Raw genomic sequence first — 17,137 nt, forward strand, 5'->3', positions numbered from 1 at the left:
ATAGTAGTTTTTAAGAGTGAGGCTAGTGAGACAGTGACACAGCGCCTCACTTAAAATGTTGTAGTAGAGTAGTGGACAAACATTTTGCGGGTTAAACCCGTACTACTCCAGTCCACGCATCAAAACTTTAAATACTTATAATTCATAAACTCCTCGCCCTAAATTCGATTTTTATGTATCAAAATACTCAGAAAAATATTCTGCTTTGGAATATGACATTAAAACTATGTTGTCATTAAAAAAAAATAAAAAAATAAAATTTTTTAATAAAAATGTAAAAATCAGAATTTGAATGTATGCATAATTTAAGTATAATAATGGGGTGAGCATGCTTACAAAATCACCTTGTGTTTATATATATGATATTTATTTTTATGTATTTAAATTATATTTCTACTATTTAATTTTTTTATTATAGGAGGGACAGGGAGGATACATAATTAGTCTTACTAAAAAAATACAACCAAAACCACCACTGGCGTAGAGCATTTTAATGTTAATATAAGACTATATAAGACTTAGTTATATTGTTTACATTTTGTAGTTATATTATGTATAAATTAACGTTTATTCAAATTAAATGTTTATATATTTTATTTGACCAATGTCATGGTAAGAATGAGTAATACATGGAGTGAGAAACAAGACTAGTTAAGAAATAAGAGGACGTGTCACGGAAAAAAAATCACTTGAAAAACATGTTTGCGTGTTCAAATAACATGGCTTACTGAGTGGTTTTATCGTAAAAATAGTAAATACCTATATAGGTATAATTTTGTCGCGATTTTTGAAATTATAATTTTAAATCCTAAAAATAACTGTTAAAAAAAGTATAAATAAACAGGTTTTTAATGTTTTTATAACAAAACCATTCAGTTTTCAGTAGCCAATTGAATATTATTTGAACGCGCAAACTATGTTTTATAAGAAAAAAGCATTATAAACTCTATAATTAATGCACAGAATAGATGTAACATGAATTAATGTTTTACTGGAACAAAATTCTTAGAATGAACGTAATTATAACCAATTGTATTTGTAATACATTTTATTTTTAATAAGATTGAATTTAATTTATCTTAAATGGTAAAGTTAAAAAAAACATTTGAACATTTTCTTAAACGTTTTAATATTTTTTAAATTTCTAATGAGAATTACTATCACAATTATTTAAGTATAATCAAATACCTCCACCATTCACTATAGATCGGATATATAAAATGTAAATGAATAGTCAATATAATGATCATGATAAATTGTTTACTTTATGTATTTATTTCTTACAACTATATATGAAAAATAATCACAGACGTTTACTTATAATCTCATTACACGCATTATATTGAAAAAAATAATTAAAATATTTTTTTAGGTCACATAATAATAATTTATACTTATATATTTACAAGTATTCATTGTTCAATAATTAAAAAAAAAAAAAAATAGAAAATAAGAACAATAATCATTTAAAGTTATATCCTATTACACTTAACAGCTTTGAAATTAATTTTAAAAGCTTTAGGCTACCATAATAATACAATTCTATAAAAAAAAAACAAAAATAGGTATTAAAAAATAAGATACCTACGTGTATGTTTATATGTTTGTATATATATATGTATGCATGTATATATATATAATTCAAATATAAAACAATAATTTTCTATAATATTAAATAACATTTGTTATTTGTCAAATGTTTAAAATGTTTACAATTGGTAAACATAATTACAAAGGTATATAATAACTAATTACAAACAAAAATAACGAATACACAAAATATGTATGAAATTGTATACATAATAATAATAATAGAAACATTTATATGCAACAACAAAACATTTAAAGTGGTCACAAGTTGATAGTCATCCAAGTTGAAAATGATAATATTTTTTTATAATAATAAAATGCCGCTGGTGTTGTTTTGTTGTAGAAAATGCTTTTGGATACCTACATCTGTGACAAAATATAAAAATTCATATTTCGGTTAAAAATTGACAACATTCGGATCACTTACTCAATACATCACAAATTTTAAAACGGTTTAACAATCACGAAACGGAGTGAACAAAATAACTAAATACAATTTTTATTTACAAAATGTCCGTTTTACAAAATAAAACATAATTCATATTTCATATTTGTAAGCCCTATTATTTATAATATAACTGCTAAATTAATATTAAAATTACCAATTACAGCATGTAATACATGTACTTTGTAGACTTAAAATAAATCGCATAAGAAAAATTAAATGTTACAATTAGAAATAAAAATAGGGCAAACAAAAATTATAAAATAATAACAATACTAAATTGTAAAAACTCTTAAGTAATCACAACAAATATAATATAGTAATTACTTATTTTAAATAAAATATAATGACATGTATAAAAATTAATATGACTAATAAATAATAAATATAAATCAAATTGTTTTTTCAAAATATTACATTTCATTTTATATTAAAACTGATATTAAATTAGAATTGGAATTATAATAGTCTTTTTATGACAGAAAATCATCAAATAATAGTAATAAATGATATACGACATTCTTAGAACAAACAATTTTAAAATATATATATTAAAAATAAGTTTAAATAACTATTATTAAACATACATAGACTTTGTTTTGTAAAATGGACATATATGTTTAATTATTTACAAAATTAAATGTAATATATAACTTTAAAATTAACATAATTTGTTATTAATAATTATCACATAATATCACAAATATAATATAAACCAAATTTATACTTTTTGTTTAATGTTAGTACATTAGATATAAACCCAATTATACAAGACTACAAAATACCATAAATAATAAAGTAGTATTATTTGCTTTCATATCAAAAAATATTTTAAACATTACAGTGTTGATTGAGACTTAATCATCTTCAAAATATTGTCTAATATTTTTAAATATTTATTTGATGAATATAATTGTATTGCATAATATCTAACTAATAAAATTAATACATCATATGTGATTTTATTTTTCAAGTATTATCTAGTATATATATAAATTAAATTATGTTTGTTGTATGTGTATAACTTATATAACTTAAAAACAGATGAAAAATTGCAAATGATTTTTAGATGGGAATTTTATATGAACTTGGGTCTGTATGTATATATTTTCTGAAATTAATGGATAACAAAATGTATGGGGACATCTAGTTTTGTTAAAGGATAATTTTTACAGTTAAAAAAAATATTGTTTTCTGTCTATATGTGTTAGTGACTCAATATTTTCACTGTAATATACAACTATAGTATAATTCATTACATGTACATGTTACCTCTGTTTTACTAACACATGCAAATTTAACATTTTGAAGATTCCGTTTTACTTTGTTTTTTACAATACTGTTTAAAATATAAAAAAATAAAATTGCTCAAGATTATATTTAAGCTAACTCTATTATTAAAATCTATTCTTCTTAACTGTAAAATTTGTTATGTTATATGTTAGTAAAACGGAGACAACACAAGCAAATATAATGTTCTCTTAACCCGAGTTTAATCTACATTGTGTCGTATTGTGTTTTGTGTACTTAATATATTGCTAATATGTTATTTATAATTAGAATATATTCAACTAATCTTTCAACACAGTGTAGAAAACACAGAGCGATCAGTAGTTTTCTCAATGATGGAAACCAATCATAAAATGGCTAGTGTTTAGACAATGAGCATACGAAAAATTAATGCCAGTAAAATGTTTTTTTCTTATTTGGATAATATTTTTATCTTTAGTTACATTCATAATTCCATGAACAAAAACACTTGCTATTAAACATATTTCAAGATTTAAACTATAATTTTTTTCTATTTCAAAATTGATTAAAATTAAGTTTAACATATTATGATGTAAAAATAATATGTACTACATATACTTCTATTGCAATATAAATCAAACTAATAAACTATTTTATAACCTATTATCAACAGTAGTTTTTTTTATTAATTTATTTGTCTAATTAGCAAATATTTTGTTTGTTAAATGTACTTTAAAATAATATTTTATTATCAAGTTTCTAGTTTATGAATAAATATAATTAAATATAAACAATTGCTCATCAAAATTTAATTTTTTTTAAAAGTTATATCTAATCTTAGCAAGCAATGCTTGAGTAATAAGATAGGACTATTATGCAATTATTATTTTTATAACTTCTAAATTAAGATCTTTTATTCAACACTGTAAACAATTTTTTAAATATTAAATAAAACATTCACTCCGTTCCATTATACATTTTAATATCAAAAATTAAATAACTATTTTATAATAACTATAATATTGTGTTCATTATTTACTTAAAAATAAATTGTTATTTAAACAGGACATTTGGAAAGACTAAGTTAGTAAATATAATTTATAGGATTTTTTTTTATAAATAACTATTAACATAAAAATAATAACATTAAATAATGTTAATGAACTATAAGAACAGAATTATAAATAGATCATAAGTAGTCATAATTAATATTTAAATATGTACTAAATAGTTAAATAATTGAAAAATTTCTACCATGTAAAATAAAAGACTAGCATAAGTAAATATTGCAATTTATTGTGAAACTATTTTATTGCAATTAAAATATATTAAAAATAAAAGTTACCAAAAGAATAAACATAAAAATATAGTATATTTGAGATCTATAGAACATAGATATAGCTTTAGACAAAATTATTAATATAGTTTTTATTTATCATTTAATTTTAAGTCCATAATTCTTAGTTATGTACACGATGAAAAATGTAACATAATAGGTACAATAAAACATAAAAATAATTTAAATCAATAAAAGCTGGTTGACATTAACGTCAAAAATTAATGTTTCATGAAACAAATTATCAGTCTTATAAATTCAAGAAAAAATCAGTCTTTAGTTAGGTAGGTAATTATTAAAGAAATTTAATTTTTGTTATTTAGAATTTGTTTATCTTTAATACTGTAAATGTGGGGTATTCATATTATATATTCAAACTTTTTTGAAGTTTAAAATCAGATGAAAATAATAATTGACGTTTTAGTATATGATAATCGTGTTATACATATCCTAAGAATACATTTACTTCAAGTCATATTGCTCAGATTAGATCAATATTTTTCTTTTTTTGGTTTAAGAGCCACATATGTTGTGGAATTAAAAGAAAAAAGATTAGTATATAATAATAGACAATTTAATTAAGAGTTTAAAATTAAAATGCTTACATATATTTAATTTTATGAAATTGATTATTTTGTATTAACTATTTTTTAAGAGTAAAAATGTTCTATATCATACTCAGTACTCATAATTTTTCAGTAATTTATTATATTAAATGAATTAAGTATACAACACACTTAATTACGTCCCAAATTCATATTTATATACCAATAAGATTAAACTAAAAAATTTAAAAAAGCTTGCACTTATCAGGAATTAGAAATTATAATATTTGAAGAATGGAATGTAAATAATATACATCTATGAATAAAAATTAATTAATTGCTATTACGATCCAGAAAGAATAAACTAAACTACAATTAATTTGAATTTTAGAGAACTCCATAATAGTGAATTGAAAACAAAATAGTAGTCATATAATAAATTGACCAATAGGATAAAAATGCATGTGATTAGGACATCAAATACCTGATCGAAATCTGTAACATTAATGTTACGCTTTATGATCTTCCTTAGTCCTTTTTGATTTGTGTTATCATTATTAACACCTGTTGTCCTCAAACGTACTGGTGCTTTCTTTAATTTACCCTTTAGACGTTTGACACTGGCATATGATTCTACTGCATCATTATAATCTTCATGAACTAAATTTGAATAAATATATAATAAATGTAATTACATTTTTACTCTGAAATTTATACATTTATCAGTAAAAACCATTAATTATAAAAAAGCTTTTTGTCTAGAACTTAATCTTGAAGAGATCACTAATTAATGATAGAATTTTAACAGTAGTCCATTTATTCTAAATGAAGTGATATGAATTTTAAGATATTTTAGAAATATACCATAGTGTTGTTAAAAGATGACCATATATGGGTTGGCCAGAACAGGGAATTACATTTGATATGCAAAACATATAATATTTGAACAAATAAATAAATTGAAAGATGAATAATATTTTAAACTTTTAGTTATGCTTTGTTTAACAAAACTAAGATGAATTTGAATTAGCTATACTGAAAAATTTGTAAGATTTTTACTTTTTAATTATTTTGAATAAGTTAATAAGAAATAGGAGTGCTGTAATATAATAGTATTTAAATGGAAACATAATTTTTACCATTGTCAGTCCTTGTGTTGTCTCGATTCATTACAATTACTCTTCGACCATCTGAGTTACCTAAAAGATAAAATTTATAATTATTTATATTAAAAATAAACCAATTATTTCCATTACATCATAATTAAAAAAACTAGTTTAACTAAAAAAGATAAAAAGATATTTTGTAAATAATAAGGGCACAGAAATTATAAAATCTAAAATAGATAAAAAAAAAAATATAAAAATATTTATGATTTAATAAAATGTTTGTATTTTTTGCATACTAAAAATTATGTTTTTAAAAAATAAAAAATTTGGTACATAAATTGAATTATTAAAAATATATTGTCAACATTTAAGTTATATAATAAAATATGTAAAACATAAAATAAAAACAATAATTTAAAATAATATAAATATTAAATAGGCATAAAAACTTCATATAAAAATGCAACTTACACTTTTTTCTAAAATTAATGAAAAGTGAATTTTAAATCATTTATTGTATAGAACAGTGGTTAGCAACCTTTTTGGACTCCCGGGCCACATTCATAAATTAATAAGATTTAAGGCCAGACAAAAATAAAAATTTTTAATTCAATTAAACTTCGTTGTCATAGAATTTAAAGCGGGCCGTATAGAATAGACGCGTGGGCCGCCGATTGCCGACCACTGGTATAGAAGAATGTATTTCTAGCTTAGTTCGCTATATATCAAAAAGTAATCAGTTTTTCTAACCCATTTGTTATCCCCATAGAATCAACAATTGTCTATTTAAAAAATTACATGTAATTTAGTCATGCCCCTGTACGCTAGTCAACCTACCAATTATGTTTCCTAATTTGAATAAAGTATAGTTCATAAGTATTAATTTATAAACTTATATAAAATACAATAATAAAACCATAATACATACTTTCTGTTTTTATGCTAATTTCTGGGATTTTAGAATGTTTTTTTCTTTTAACTTCATTAGTACTGCTGAAAAATATTTACACAATATGTATACAATATATAATCATAATATATAAATGTAATAATACCTTGAACCAACAACGCCTCTTATAGCTGACTGTAATAACCGCGCAGGATAAAATGATTCTGGTTTCTTTTTAACTTCCACTTGAATCTATACATTCATGAAAATTTTTTTTAGAAATTAAATTAAATTATGTATTTGAATATATTTTTATTTACCATATTTAACCGAAGAGCTCTCCTTCGTTTTAGTTCTGTTCTAAGATCAACTGTATCATTATGTTGCAAGGATTCCTTTTTATCATCGACTCCTGGTTGAAGTTCTGCAATCTCTTCTTCCTCTTCAATATATTCCTCACAACTATCACTGGAATCTTGTCCATCTTCTTTTTCACTTTCTTCATCTACATTTTCTTCAGATACTTCTTCCTCAGATACTTCTTCTTCTGATAATTCTTCTTCTTCTTCTGATGCACTAGATACTTCAACTGCTTCAGAATGCAATACTTTTGTTACAGTGGTATTTGATTTAGGAATATTCTTAGTATGTTGATCAAACTTCTCAGCTAAAAAAAAAAAAAAATCATTACCAATTCATCGAAGACATTTAAAATTTAAGTAAAATTCATAATATTATATCAAACCTTCTTCAATAAGTGTCTTATTTTTTTCTTCATGTCCAAATACAATCCTTGGTCGCTTTTTATTACAAATTTTGTCTGAAGTATTTACTTTTATAACTCTTCTTAGTTGTCCATTTTCCAAATCGTTATTCATTTTTATGCTAATATTTTTTGGAACTGGGAAGGAATGTGCAACTTTTTTTACTTTCTTAGCTAAGTGGTTAGTTTTTGGTTTTATTTCTAATTCATTTATTTCATTTTGAGTTTCTTTGCTTTCAGTTTGAATTGCTACTTGAACTGAATTTGTTTTTTTCAAAATAATTTTTTTACTTGATGGTTCAATTGGCTTGTTAGATTCAAATTTCCTTTTTCTTGCTTCTAAAACTGGATCTATTAATCTCGATTCCACTTGATTATCAACAGTTTTAATCTTTTCTCTTTTCTTTAAGTGATCATCATCTATACTTTTACTATCTTTACGGCGAATATTTAGAGGAGATATTGGTCTTGACCTTATAACTTTTTTTAATGGACTAGGTGATCTTCTTCTAACAGCTGGTCGTACTTTAGGTGATCTTGATTTAGATTTAATTTTGTGTGGAGATCTACTTCTTCTCCTTAATGGTGATAACCGTCTTCTACTAGGTGATATATCTCGTGATAAAGATCTACGTCTTCTTCTTGGAGATGGTGAACGATAAGGATAACGAGATTTAAGAGGTGAATATCGTCTTGGAGAAAGATTTTTTTCCCTTAAAGGTGACATACGTCTAGGTGATCTTCTAGGTGATAAAGATCTACGATAGAGCCTTGATCGTAGTGGTGAATATCTATATCTGTCAAGTGAAGGAGATCTTCTTCGTGGTGATCTTGACAATGGTGACCTTCTTTGAAGTTTACTATAAGGAGATATTGATCTTTTTCTAATGGGTGGTGATGGAGATCTCAAAGGTATACGTGATTTCAATAAACTAGATTGTGATGAGGAGTTTCTTATTTCATCTAAAGTTTTTATAGATTCTAATTCTTCTTCGGGTAGATTCAGTTGAGGTTTTGTATCTTCAATAATCTTAGGTTGATTAGTAATTATAGGAGGTTCATCTATTTTAGTTTTAGCATTTAATTTATTTTTTACAGTACTCTTATCTTTTTTACTTTTTTGTTTTAAGCTTTTCTTTTCTTTTTTAGATGATTTTACGTCTCCACCAGCAATTTCAGCCTCCATAATGTCCATTAATTTATCAAGATCATCTAAATCTTCATCTTCTTCGCCCAATAATAAGACATCTCCGTCATCTGAATCTTCTTTCCCATCTTCTTCTGCTTCACTATCATCACTTTCTTCAGAACCAGATTCATTATCTAATCTGCTAAATTTTGTAGAAACTAAAAACATAATTAAAAAAAAAAAAAATTTAATATTTTATAATATAGACAAAAGGGGACTTGATATTTATGTAATATTTTAACAATTTACCTTCATTATTTATATTCTGAAAATTGGTTAATTTGGAGGAATCTGAAGTAGATGCATGTTTTAAATTAATATTTTTAGGTAAATTTTTGGATATTGAATCATTTAGCGAATCACCATCGCTATCCATTGGTATAATAGCAATCAAATTATTGTTTGCGTGAGGTGGTCTTCGAAAACCAACCTATAACAAAAATAATTTTAAAAAAGGATATATTTAAAATAAAAGTTTGTTATAACTTACATTAGCATATGTACGTTTATTATACAGTCTATTTGGCGCTGGAAAGCGTCCTCTATTATTTCTTGCAGAGTTATTAAAGGAATTACCATTTCCAAATTTATTAAATTCTCCAGATGTACTACTTATTGCATTTATTGGCAAATTAGATTTCTTTTTGAATGTCATAAGTGCAGCTAGGCGTAATTTTTCAACATCATCTTCATCAATATTCTAATAAAAATGATAAATAATTTAAAATGATTAATTTTATTATGTATAACTATGAGTCTATAAAACTAGCTATTTAGTTATTCAAAACTAATACTCATTTTTAAATTAAGATAAAAAATTAAAAAATACTGTATAGCTGTAACTAAATCAAAATGTAGGTTTATGCTTTTTAGTACCTTGATTTATTTTGCTCAGTTTGACATGGACAATGAAGAGAATTTTGCAAAAATGAATTTTAAATTAATGAGGAGAAATCATTGCAATATTTATTAAAGTTGTAAAGTAACAGAAAAAATATTTAAACATAATAAAAACTTCAAGAGTGACATAAAAATATGAAAAAATAAAAATACAAAATGTCAAAAATAAAGAACACTAGTCATTTCACCTCCCAATCCTACTTGCTGGCATACATCTGTTAGCCAACAACTAAATACACTGATAAACTATAATTTTCTTGATTTGTATTATCTTAAAAAGAATGGTCACTATTATAATATTATAATTTATAAGTATACCTTTGGAAAATTATTTAAAATATATTAATATAATCCATGGGTACATCAAGGGAGGTTTTGGTTACCTAAATTAGTATAAGACAGTATAATATGTATAAAAAAATAATAATACAATCAATAGATAATGTCTGATTTGTTATTCCAACGTAAATTATACATGTTATAGTATTAAAAAGAACCATATACCTATCATACACAACACATCACACATAATTGTTTTGTATGTTGATATAAAATGTGTAATTACCTACATAGCAATATTCATACTCTTCCAAAAAATAAAAATAACTATTTTCACTCAAGTGAGTGTTACAATTTTTAGTAATTTTGAATTTAAATACTTGAAAACTAAATATCATAACTAGGTGCAATACCTATAATTTCAACTATTATATTTTTGTAATAAATATGGAAAATAAAGTGTCAATACTCACATTATAATCCATTTTTCTTTTATTAATCCTCTTTAATAAATGTTAATGAATTTTCTATTAAACACAAACAAAAAACTAGAAAGATTGAAACATATTGTTACAACATACAATTTGCAAAGTACACGAATCACGAATAATAATGTAGTAATAATTAAAAAGAAAAAACAATAAACAATGTAAACTATATAGATTTTTATACGAATTCTCGTCTCCCAGGAGGCCAGAACTAAATAAATGTCAATACAAAATTACAAATATAATAAACATATTGTAGTATTGTACATTTTACACATATGCACATAAGCATAGGGTATTGGAGCAATGAAGATGAAAAGAATACGAAAACAATAACAAAACAGATGATCCAAAGAAATACGAAAAGCCGCAGTGTTACAAACCAATATCACATATGAGTATTACCAATTTAAATTTAAATATTTTACCATTGCTTAACATGTTGATTACATTTTATAAGCTTATGATCACGGTTGTTTATCTACATTCGTCTACATTCTACAATCGTGATTAGTACCTACTACTCATTATTTGCTCTTAAGTATTTACTATTTATAGGGGTTACTCATTACAAAATGTCTCAATAGTCAATACTTATTTCCTACTCAGAAACTCACTCACTGACTCACTGGTCATTCCGTAATTCCGCATTATTACGATTGACACTTATCCGTTTAATGTTTATTGATAATTCGCATTTCGAATTTCACACTAATTCCAATTTTTAAGTTTGTAAAATCGATAGGTTATTCGCCTTTCGCCTAATATATAAAGTTCTTACTTTAAAAGTAATGTTCTTAAATCTTTAAGTGGTCTCACTTCTTATTTTACTTATTTATATAAAAGTACCTATTTAGACATTTTGAATATAATTTGTGGTTATTATTAACGTATAACATTATAGTGATCACGGCGTATTAAATTATTAGTTAAAAAACTTATCTTTTAAAATTGTATTTTTAAACGAAAAACAATTTTCACAATGAGCAAACCGGTATGTATTTCTTAAACTATATTTATAAAAGATATATTATAATATATTAAGTTGTAAAGATTATATTACAATTCATAATTCTATATATATATATATATATATACATAAATTACATATTTATATATTGTGTATTCTAGGATGATTAGTTCAGTAGTTAACAATTTAATTTATATATTTACACATTTTTTTTTGATTGCTTTGGTTTTAAATATACATATATCTACAGTAGAAATTCGATTAACTGTCACTGTTATTTGTTGTTAAAAAAACAAAACAGCTATCACAGTAAACTCGTTGCAGTGCCTAGCACTAATTAGGTTAGTCTATCAAGCATATTATAAATTAATTTGAAATATCTAACATAATATATGATAAATTCAATAAATATGATGTGGAAGATCTAACTTTTAATTTAATCAGTGACTGACGAATAACCTGTATATTATTTACAAATTCAATATTTGAACCGTATGGTCTATTTATTATTAATTTTTAATTAAAAAAAATATATTAGATATATTTAAAAAAAATTAACGTAATTATTACCTGTAACTAAGTTTTAATGGGCCTATTTAATTAGTTTAAACTAATAATAATTATTAATTCATCAAATAAAACATTTATCTAAATTGCAATTGCCCTGTATAAAACAAATTGTTATGTAACTTATTATATAAAGAAAATAACATTTTTGGTGAAATAATATCATTTAATGTATAGAGTATGACTTAAAATGTATTATAGTTGTGTCCTTTATTTAGTAGGTATTAGACTTAATCTACTCTTTTAGATAAGAAAATGAAAGGTATGCAGTCAAAGATTTTACTGTATTTTTATGTAAACTAAATAAACATTTTATTTTAATTTAAAAATTAGTTATACTGTTTTAATTTTCAGGTTACTTATTCGGAAGATCAATTAGCAGGTAAATGATTTTATTTTATACATATTTAAGTTAAGAAACATACTTGACAGATGATTAGTGCATAAGGCTTATAATATATTATGGCAGGTATACAAATTGTAGAATAATGACAGGTGGGTTTACCTGTTCATAGCTGTTTGTATATTTCAGCTTTAGAATTAAGTATATCTATTGTTTTATTATTAAATAGGTAGGTAGAATGAGTAATTTCAATATTAATGTTATAGTTATAGATAATAGATCTAAGAAAGTGTTAACTATTTTTGCAGTGCATAGCAAGGAATTTTTAATGAGGTGTTTTAATTTAATATTTAAAAATAATTTGGGGGGGCTGTTCTTTAGACATCTATCACAGAGCCATATAATGTATGATTAAACATAGTTTATTTTTGAATTATAAGGCCTAGTAGAGAATGTTTTAACACCCAAAACACTCCCCTGATTATATTTTTGATTTTATTATTTATGAATTATAATTTATAATGTATAACATACATCCTACATTTAGGGTCTTACAGAAGTTGGCTTGTTTTTAATGATATATCATTCATAACTTAGCATTGCCTGAGGATAAATGAAACTGATAGGGGTAATCCACCTGTGGCGTAAAATAACTCTTTTTCTTTCATGCAACCCAGTGCGTAACTAAGAGGTGTTACAGGATGCAAGTGCACTTGGGCCTGTTCAATAAAGGGGCCCAAAGTAATACAATGTTTTTATTTTAATATATAGTAAAACATTCATTTGTTTTTTAATCAAAATCAAAATTATTATATAATTTTTAATTAATAAACATATTTTAAGCATTATTTTTAAAAAAATGTATAAAATAATATTAGTATTTAAGATGTATACATCCTTCCTCCTTAGACCTCCTTATATTATAATGTCTAAATGAAAAAGACGCGTTGACAATTTTACTCCTGAGCCTAAATTTTTATTTTATACCACTGGTGTAACCAATTGAAAGTAGAAATAAAGGATAATGTAATTATTTTTGTAAGATTATTAATAGTGGGTGAGCCACCCTAAAATAATTGATTCAAATGATTATCTTAATTCTAAACCTTTCTTGAATCATCAAGATTTCCTATAATCCCTATCTTATAAACTCCATATCAATCCAAGGTCACTGAACAAAAACAATTTGTGTTATTGTTTAAAAGATACTTAACATACTGTATATAGATATAATGTATTATAGGTAATACTATAAAATTGTATAATGCCTTTAAAAAAACTTGCAACTGAGAGAATATGTAACTGTCATATTTTAATGTAGCCACGAATGTTATCAAAATTAATTAAATGAAAGGAAAATATATATAGACTATTTAAACTAGGATTCATTTTCATCTTTTTAAGATTTTACAACCTATTTAAGGCCTTCGCTGCTCCCTGTACTTCAGTTCCTCATTACTTGTTTATTTATGTTTTTATCATTAAATATACGTATGGAAACAGTTGCAAACTGGCTGAATGCAGGAGTGCTACAGTGCGACATACTTGATTTATACTTTGCTCTTATTCTTAAATATTCCTATGAATCAAAGGTAATTGGTCGAGGCATGTTGTGGATCATAACTCACAAGTCCGGTTATAAGAATAATTTGTATAATATACAAAAAATTGTTTAGGAAATTTTAAATATATTTTTTAAAATATACCATGAAGTCAAACGTAATATATACTACTAATAAAACCAATAACTATTTATTATATTTATCTAGTGTATTGAATTCTTGTATTTTGCATTTTAGCATACTCGTCAATTACTATTGTAGGATATTGCAATAACTCCTTTTAGGTTTATATCAACACAAAATTATAAATACATGTATTAGGTAGTTGTAGATGTACATATTATGTCTTTATTATTCTTTTGGCTTATGTGAACTTACTAGTAGAACCAACACACATTCAAATTTAATTTAATTTTCTCAAATGACTTCCATATCACTTATATCTTTGTAAAACTCTATAATATTTTTTGGACAATTACTTAACATATTTTTTGCTAAATAACTTTGACTCGCTACTTTACTTGAGAAATATTACATTTAAATACCAAATTGTTTGATAAGTTGAATACTGATATTACAATAAACAAATTAGAATTATTGTTAAACTTTTTTTCATTTCACTCAAGGTTTATAGATTATAATATAAAAATATTATAATAATATTACTTTAATTTATTGAGTTAGGTATTAGTTATTACTATAAAAGGATTCAAAATTAAGATTACTACTCCTTAGACATGCTTCTGATAAATAGGTAGAAATATACCATAGGCAGTTATCTTGACTTTGAAAAATATTGAAAATTGTCCAAGAAATTATACATTTATTACCTGCCAACTCTACTGTTTACTTCTTATATGTATATTTTGTATGCTTTTATATTGGCTGACTTTTCAAATTTTTTTATTAAATTAACAAGTATATTTTGGGAATTACTTCTGAGGTTATTATTTTAAATCAATACCACATTACATTTATATTACCTTCTCATTTTTTTTTTTAGAAATGGAAGAAGCATTTCAATTGTTTGATAACAGAGGTGACAATAAAATACACATATCACATATAGGTAATGCTCTTCGAGCTTTAGGTCAAAATCCTACAGAATCAGATGTAAAGAAGTTTGCACAACAGCATAAAACTGGTATGATTTAGAAAATGCATATAATAAATATCAACATATTATCAAGACTTAACCAATTTGTTTTGTATACAATTTTTCTTTTAAGATGAACGCATTCCATTTGAAGTATTTTTACCTATTTATCAAGCTATATCTAAAAATCGTTCCTCAAATACAGCTGATGATTTTAATGAAGGTTTACGACATTTTGACAAAGAAGGAAATGGATTTATATCTTCTGCAGAATTACGTCACTTACTTACAACACTTGGTTAGTAAATAACTTAATGGTATTATTAGCTTTATATAATATTAATAATCAAGTGTTTGTACTAATGTAGGAGAAAAACTTACTGATGAAGAAGTTGAACAATTATTAACTGGGCAAGAGGACTCTTTAGGTAACATAAACTATGAGGAATTTGTACGTTCTGTAACATCGGGTTGAATTGTTTAATAATTTTTTTATTATGTATTTATCTTATTTAACTCATTGTACCTAATCATTATTTACATATTTTAAATACAATATACTTTTATATTTTGTTAATATTATACGAGAAAAACAGTGATTATTTTGTGTATGTTTACTATTATAATTTAATAAAATCAATTAATTTAAGTTTATTGAGGGTTTCAGATTAAAGAATGATTGTTCATATTTTTTGGTCCGGCAAATATAAGTTTAAATGTGCCAACAATTATATATGTTTTTTCTTCTCAACTATTGAATTGTCAGCATTCATGTATATCTCACGTTTTATAATAATAATAGTTATAAGTATCGTATAACACAATTGGTGGGGACTGTCCATCGATCTTTAGCGAGTTAACAATTTTTAATGTTTATACTTAATACATTACAATTTAGTATTAACAATACAAGAATATTTGTGTAGTTATTCAATAATTGTTTTATTGCATATTATGCTTAAAATAACAAATGCAGTACAGTTATTCATAAATTAATTTAAAACTTAAAATGCCATGGTTAAATCAGCAATCCAATGTTACTCTAACAAATTAATTATCTAATATGATTATTTTAGTTTACTTTAAATCATTTAATACTTGATGATAGCTAAGTTTCTTGTGAAAAAATATCCTTTATCTTTCAATAATTGCTTTAAAATCTTTATCTTTGAATATTTTTTGATCGAAGCTACATTCAACAAATTTCTTAAGCAAGTTTTAATTACTTTTAAAATTTAAAATAAACATTTAAAGGCAGTTAGATAAAAATACTTAATGTAGCACAATCAATGAATTTTTTAAACTAGTAAATTATACAACACAAATATCACCCAGTGAAAATATTTTGTCGTATAGTTGATTTTATTTTTAATGACTGGGCATAACTATTTTTAAACTAATAATTTATATACAATGAAAAAAAAAAAAATAAGTAATGAATTAATGTATAGTATATAGACATAGTGTTATTATACTATCAATAATAATATAAAATGCATTAATTATTGTAATCTTTGTAGAATATGAGAAAACAAGTTATAATAATTCTTATACATTAATAACAATAAGTAAAATTGTCCAAGAAACATATATGAAGATGGTCAATTCATTAAAAAGTTTTTTGAAAAATAGTAAAACAAGTGGTTATTTACACAAATATTAAAAACGCTAATAATTAGAATATATAATTTATTATTATATCTTCTTTAAGATAAAGTATAGTTCTTTTTTTTATTAAGTTTTACCATTTATTTCTAGAATTATGATCTATTTTTAATAATTATAAAGGGCAATCATGAAATAATTCTGTAATAC

At 23.7% G+C, this 17,137-nt stretch overlaps 2 protein-coding genes across 4 annotated transcripts; one reads left to right on the top strand and one right to left on the bottom strand.

Annotated features, from left to right (window-relative positions):
• Positions 1-1,240: 1,240 nt before the first annotated feature.
• On the bottom strand, positions 1,241-11,083 carry LOC132929047 (BUD13 homolog). 3 transcript variants are annotated; one of them, XM_060994090.1, is made up of 10 exons: positions 10,770-11,082; positions 9,608-9,817; positions 9,367-9,547; positions 7,911-9,275; positions 7,486-7,832; positions 7,332-7,417; positions 7,205-7,266; positions 6,307-6,366; positions 5,652-5,827; positions 1,241-1,956 (listed from the first exon to the last, which is right to left on the bottom strand). In XM_060994090.1, exons 1-10 carry the CDS (start codon positions 10,779-10,781, stop codon positions 1,951-1,953), a joined length of 2,505 nt encoding a protein of 834 aa, XP_060850073.1. In that variant the 5' UTR covers positions 10,782-11,082; the 3' UTR covers positions 1,241-1,950. The 3 variants fall into 3 exon arrangements, with proteins under 3 accessions (XP_060850073.1, XP_060850072.1, XP_060850071.1); XM_060994089.1 differs by having other exon boundaries at positions 7,205-7,269; XM_060994088.1 differs by having other exon boundaries at positions 1,241-5,827; positions 7,205-7,269; positions 10,770-11,083.
• A 188-nt stretch (positions 11,084-11,271) lies between these two features.
• Positions 11,272-16,053, top strand: LOC132929050 (myosin-2 essential light chain-like). Its single transcript, XM_060994095.1, has 5 exons — positions 11,272-11,778; positions 12,676-12,703; positions 15,230-15,370; positions 15,456-15,620; positions 15,691-16,053. Exons 1-5 carry the CDS (start codon positions 11,767-11,769, stop codon positions 15,795-15,797), a joined length of 453 nt encoding a protein of 150 aa, XP_060850078.1. The 5' UTR covers positions 11,272-11,766; the 3' UTR covers positions 15,798-16,053.
• Positions 16,054-17,137: the final 1,084 nt, after the last annotated feature.

Source organism: Rhopalosiphum padi, chromosome 4 (assembly GCF_020882245.1).
Source record: "Rhopalosiphum padi isolate XX-2018 chromosome 4, ASM2088224v1, whole genome shotgun sequence".
Taxonomy (NCBI): domain Eukaryota; kingdom Metazoa; phylum Arthropoda; class Insecta; order Hemiptera; family Aphididae; genus Rhopalosiphum; species Rhopalosiphum padi.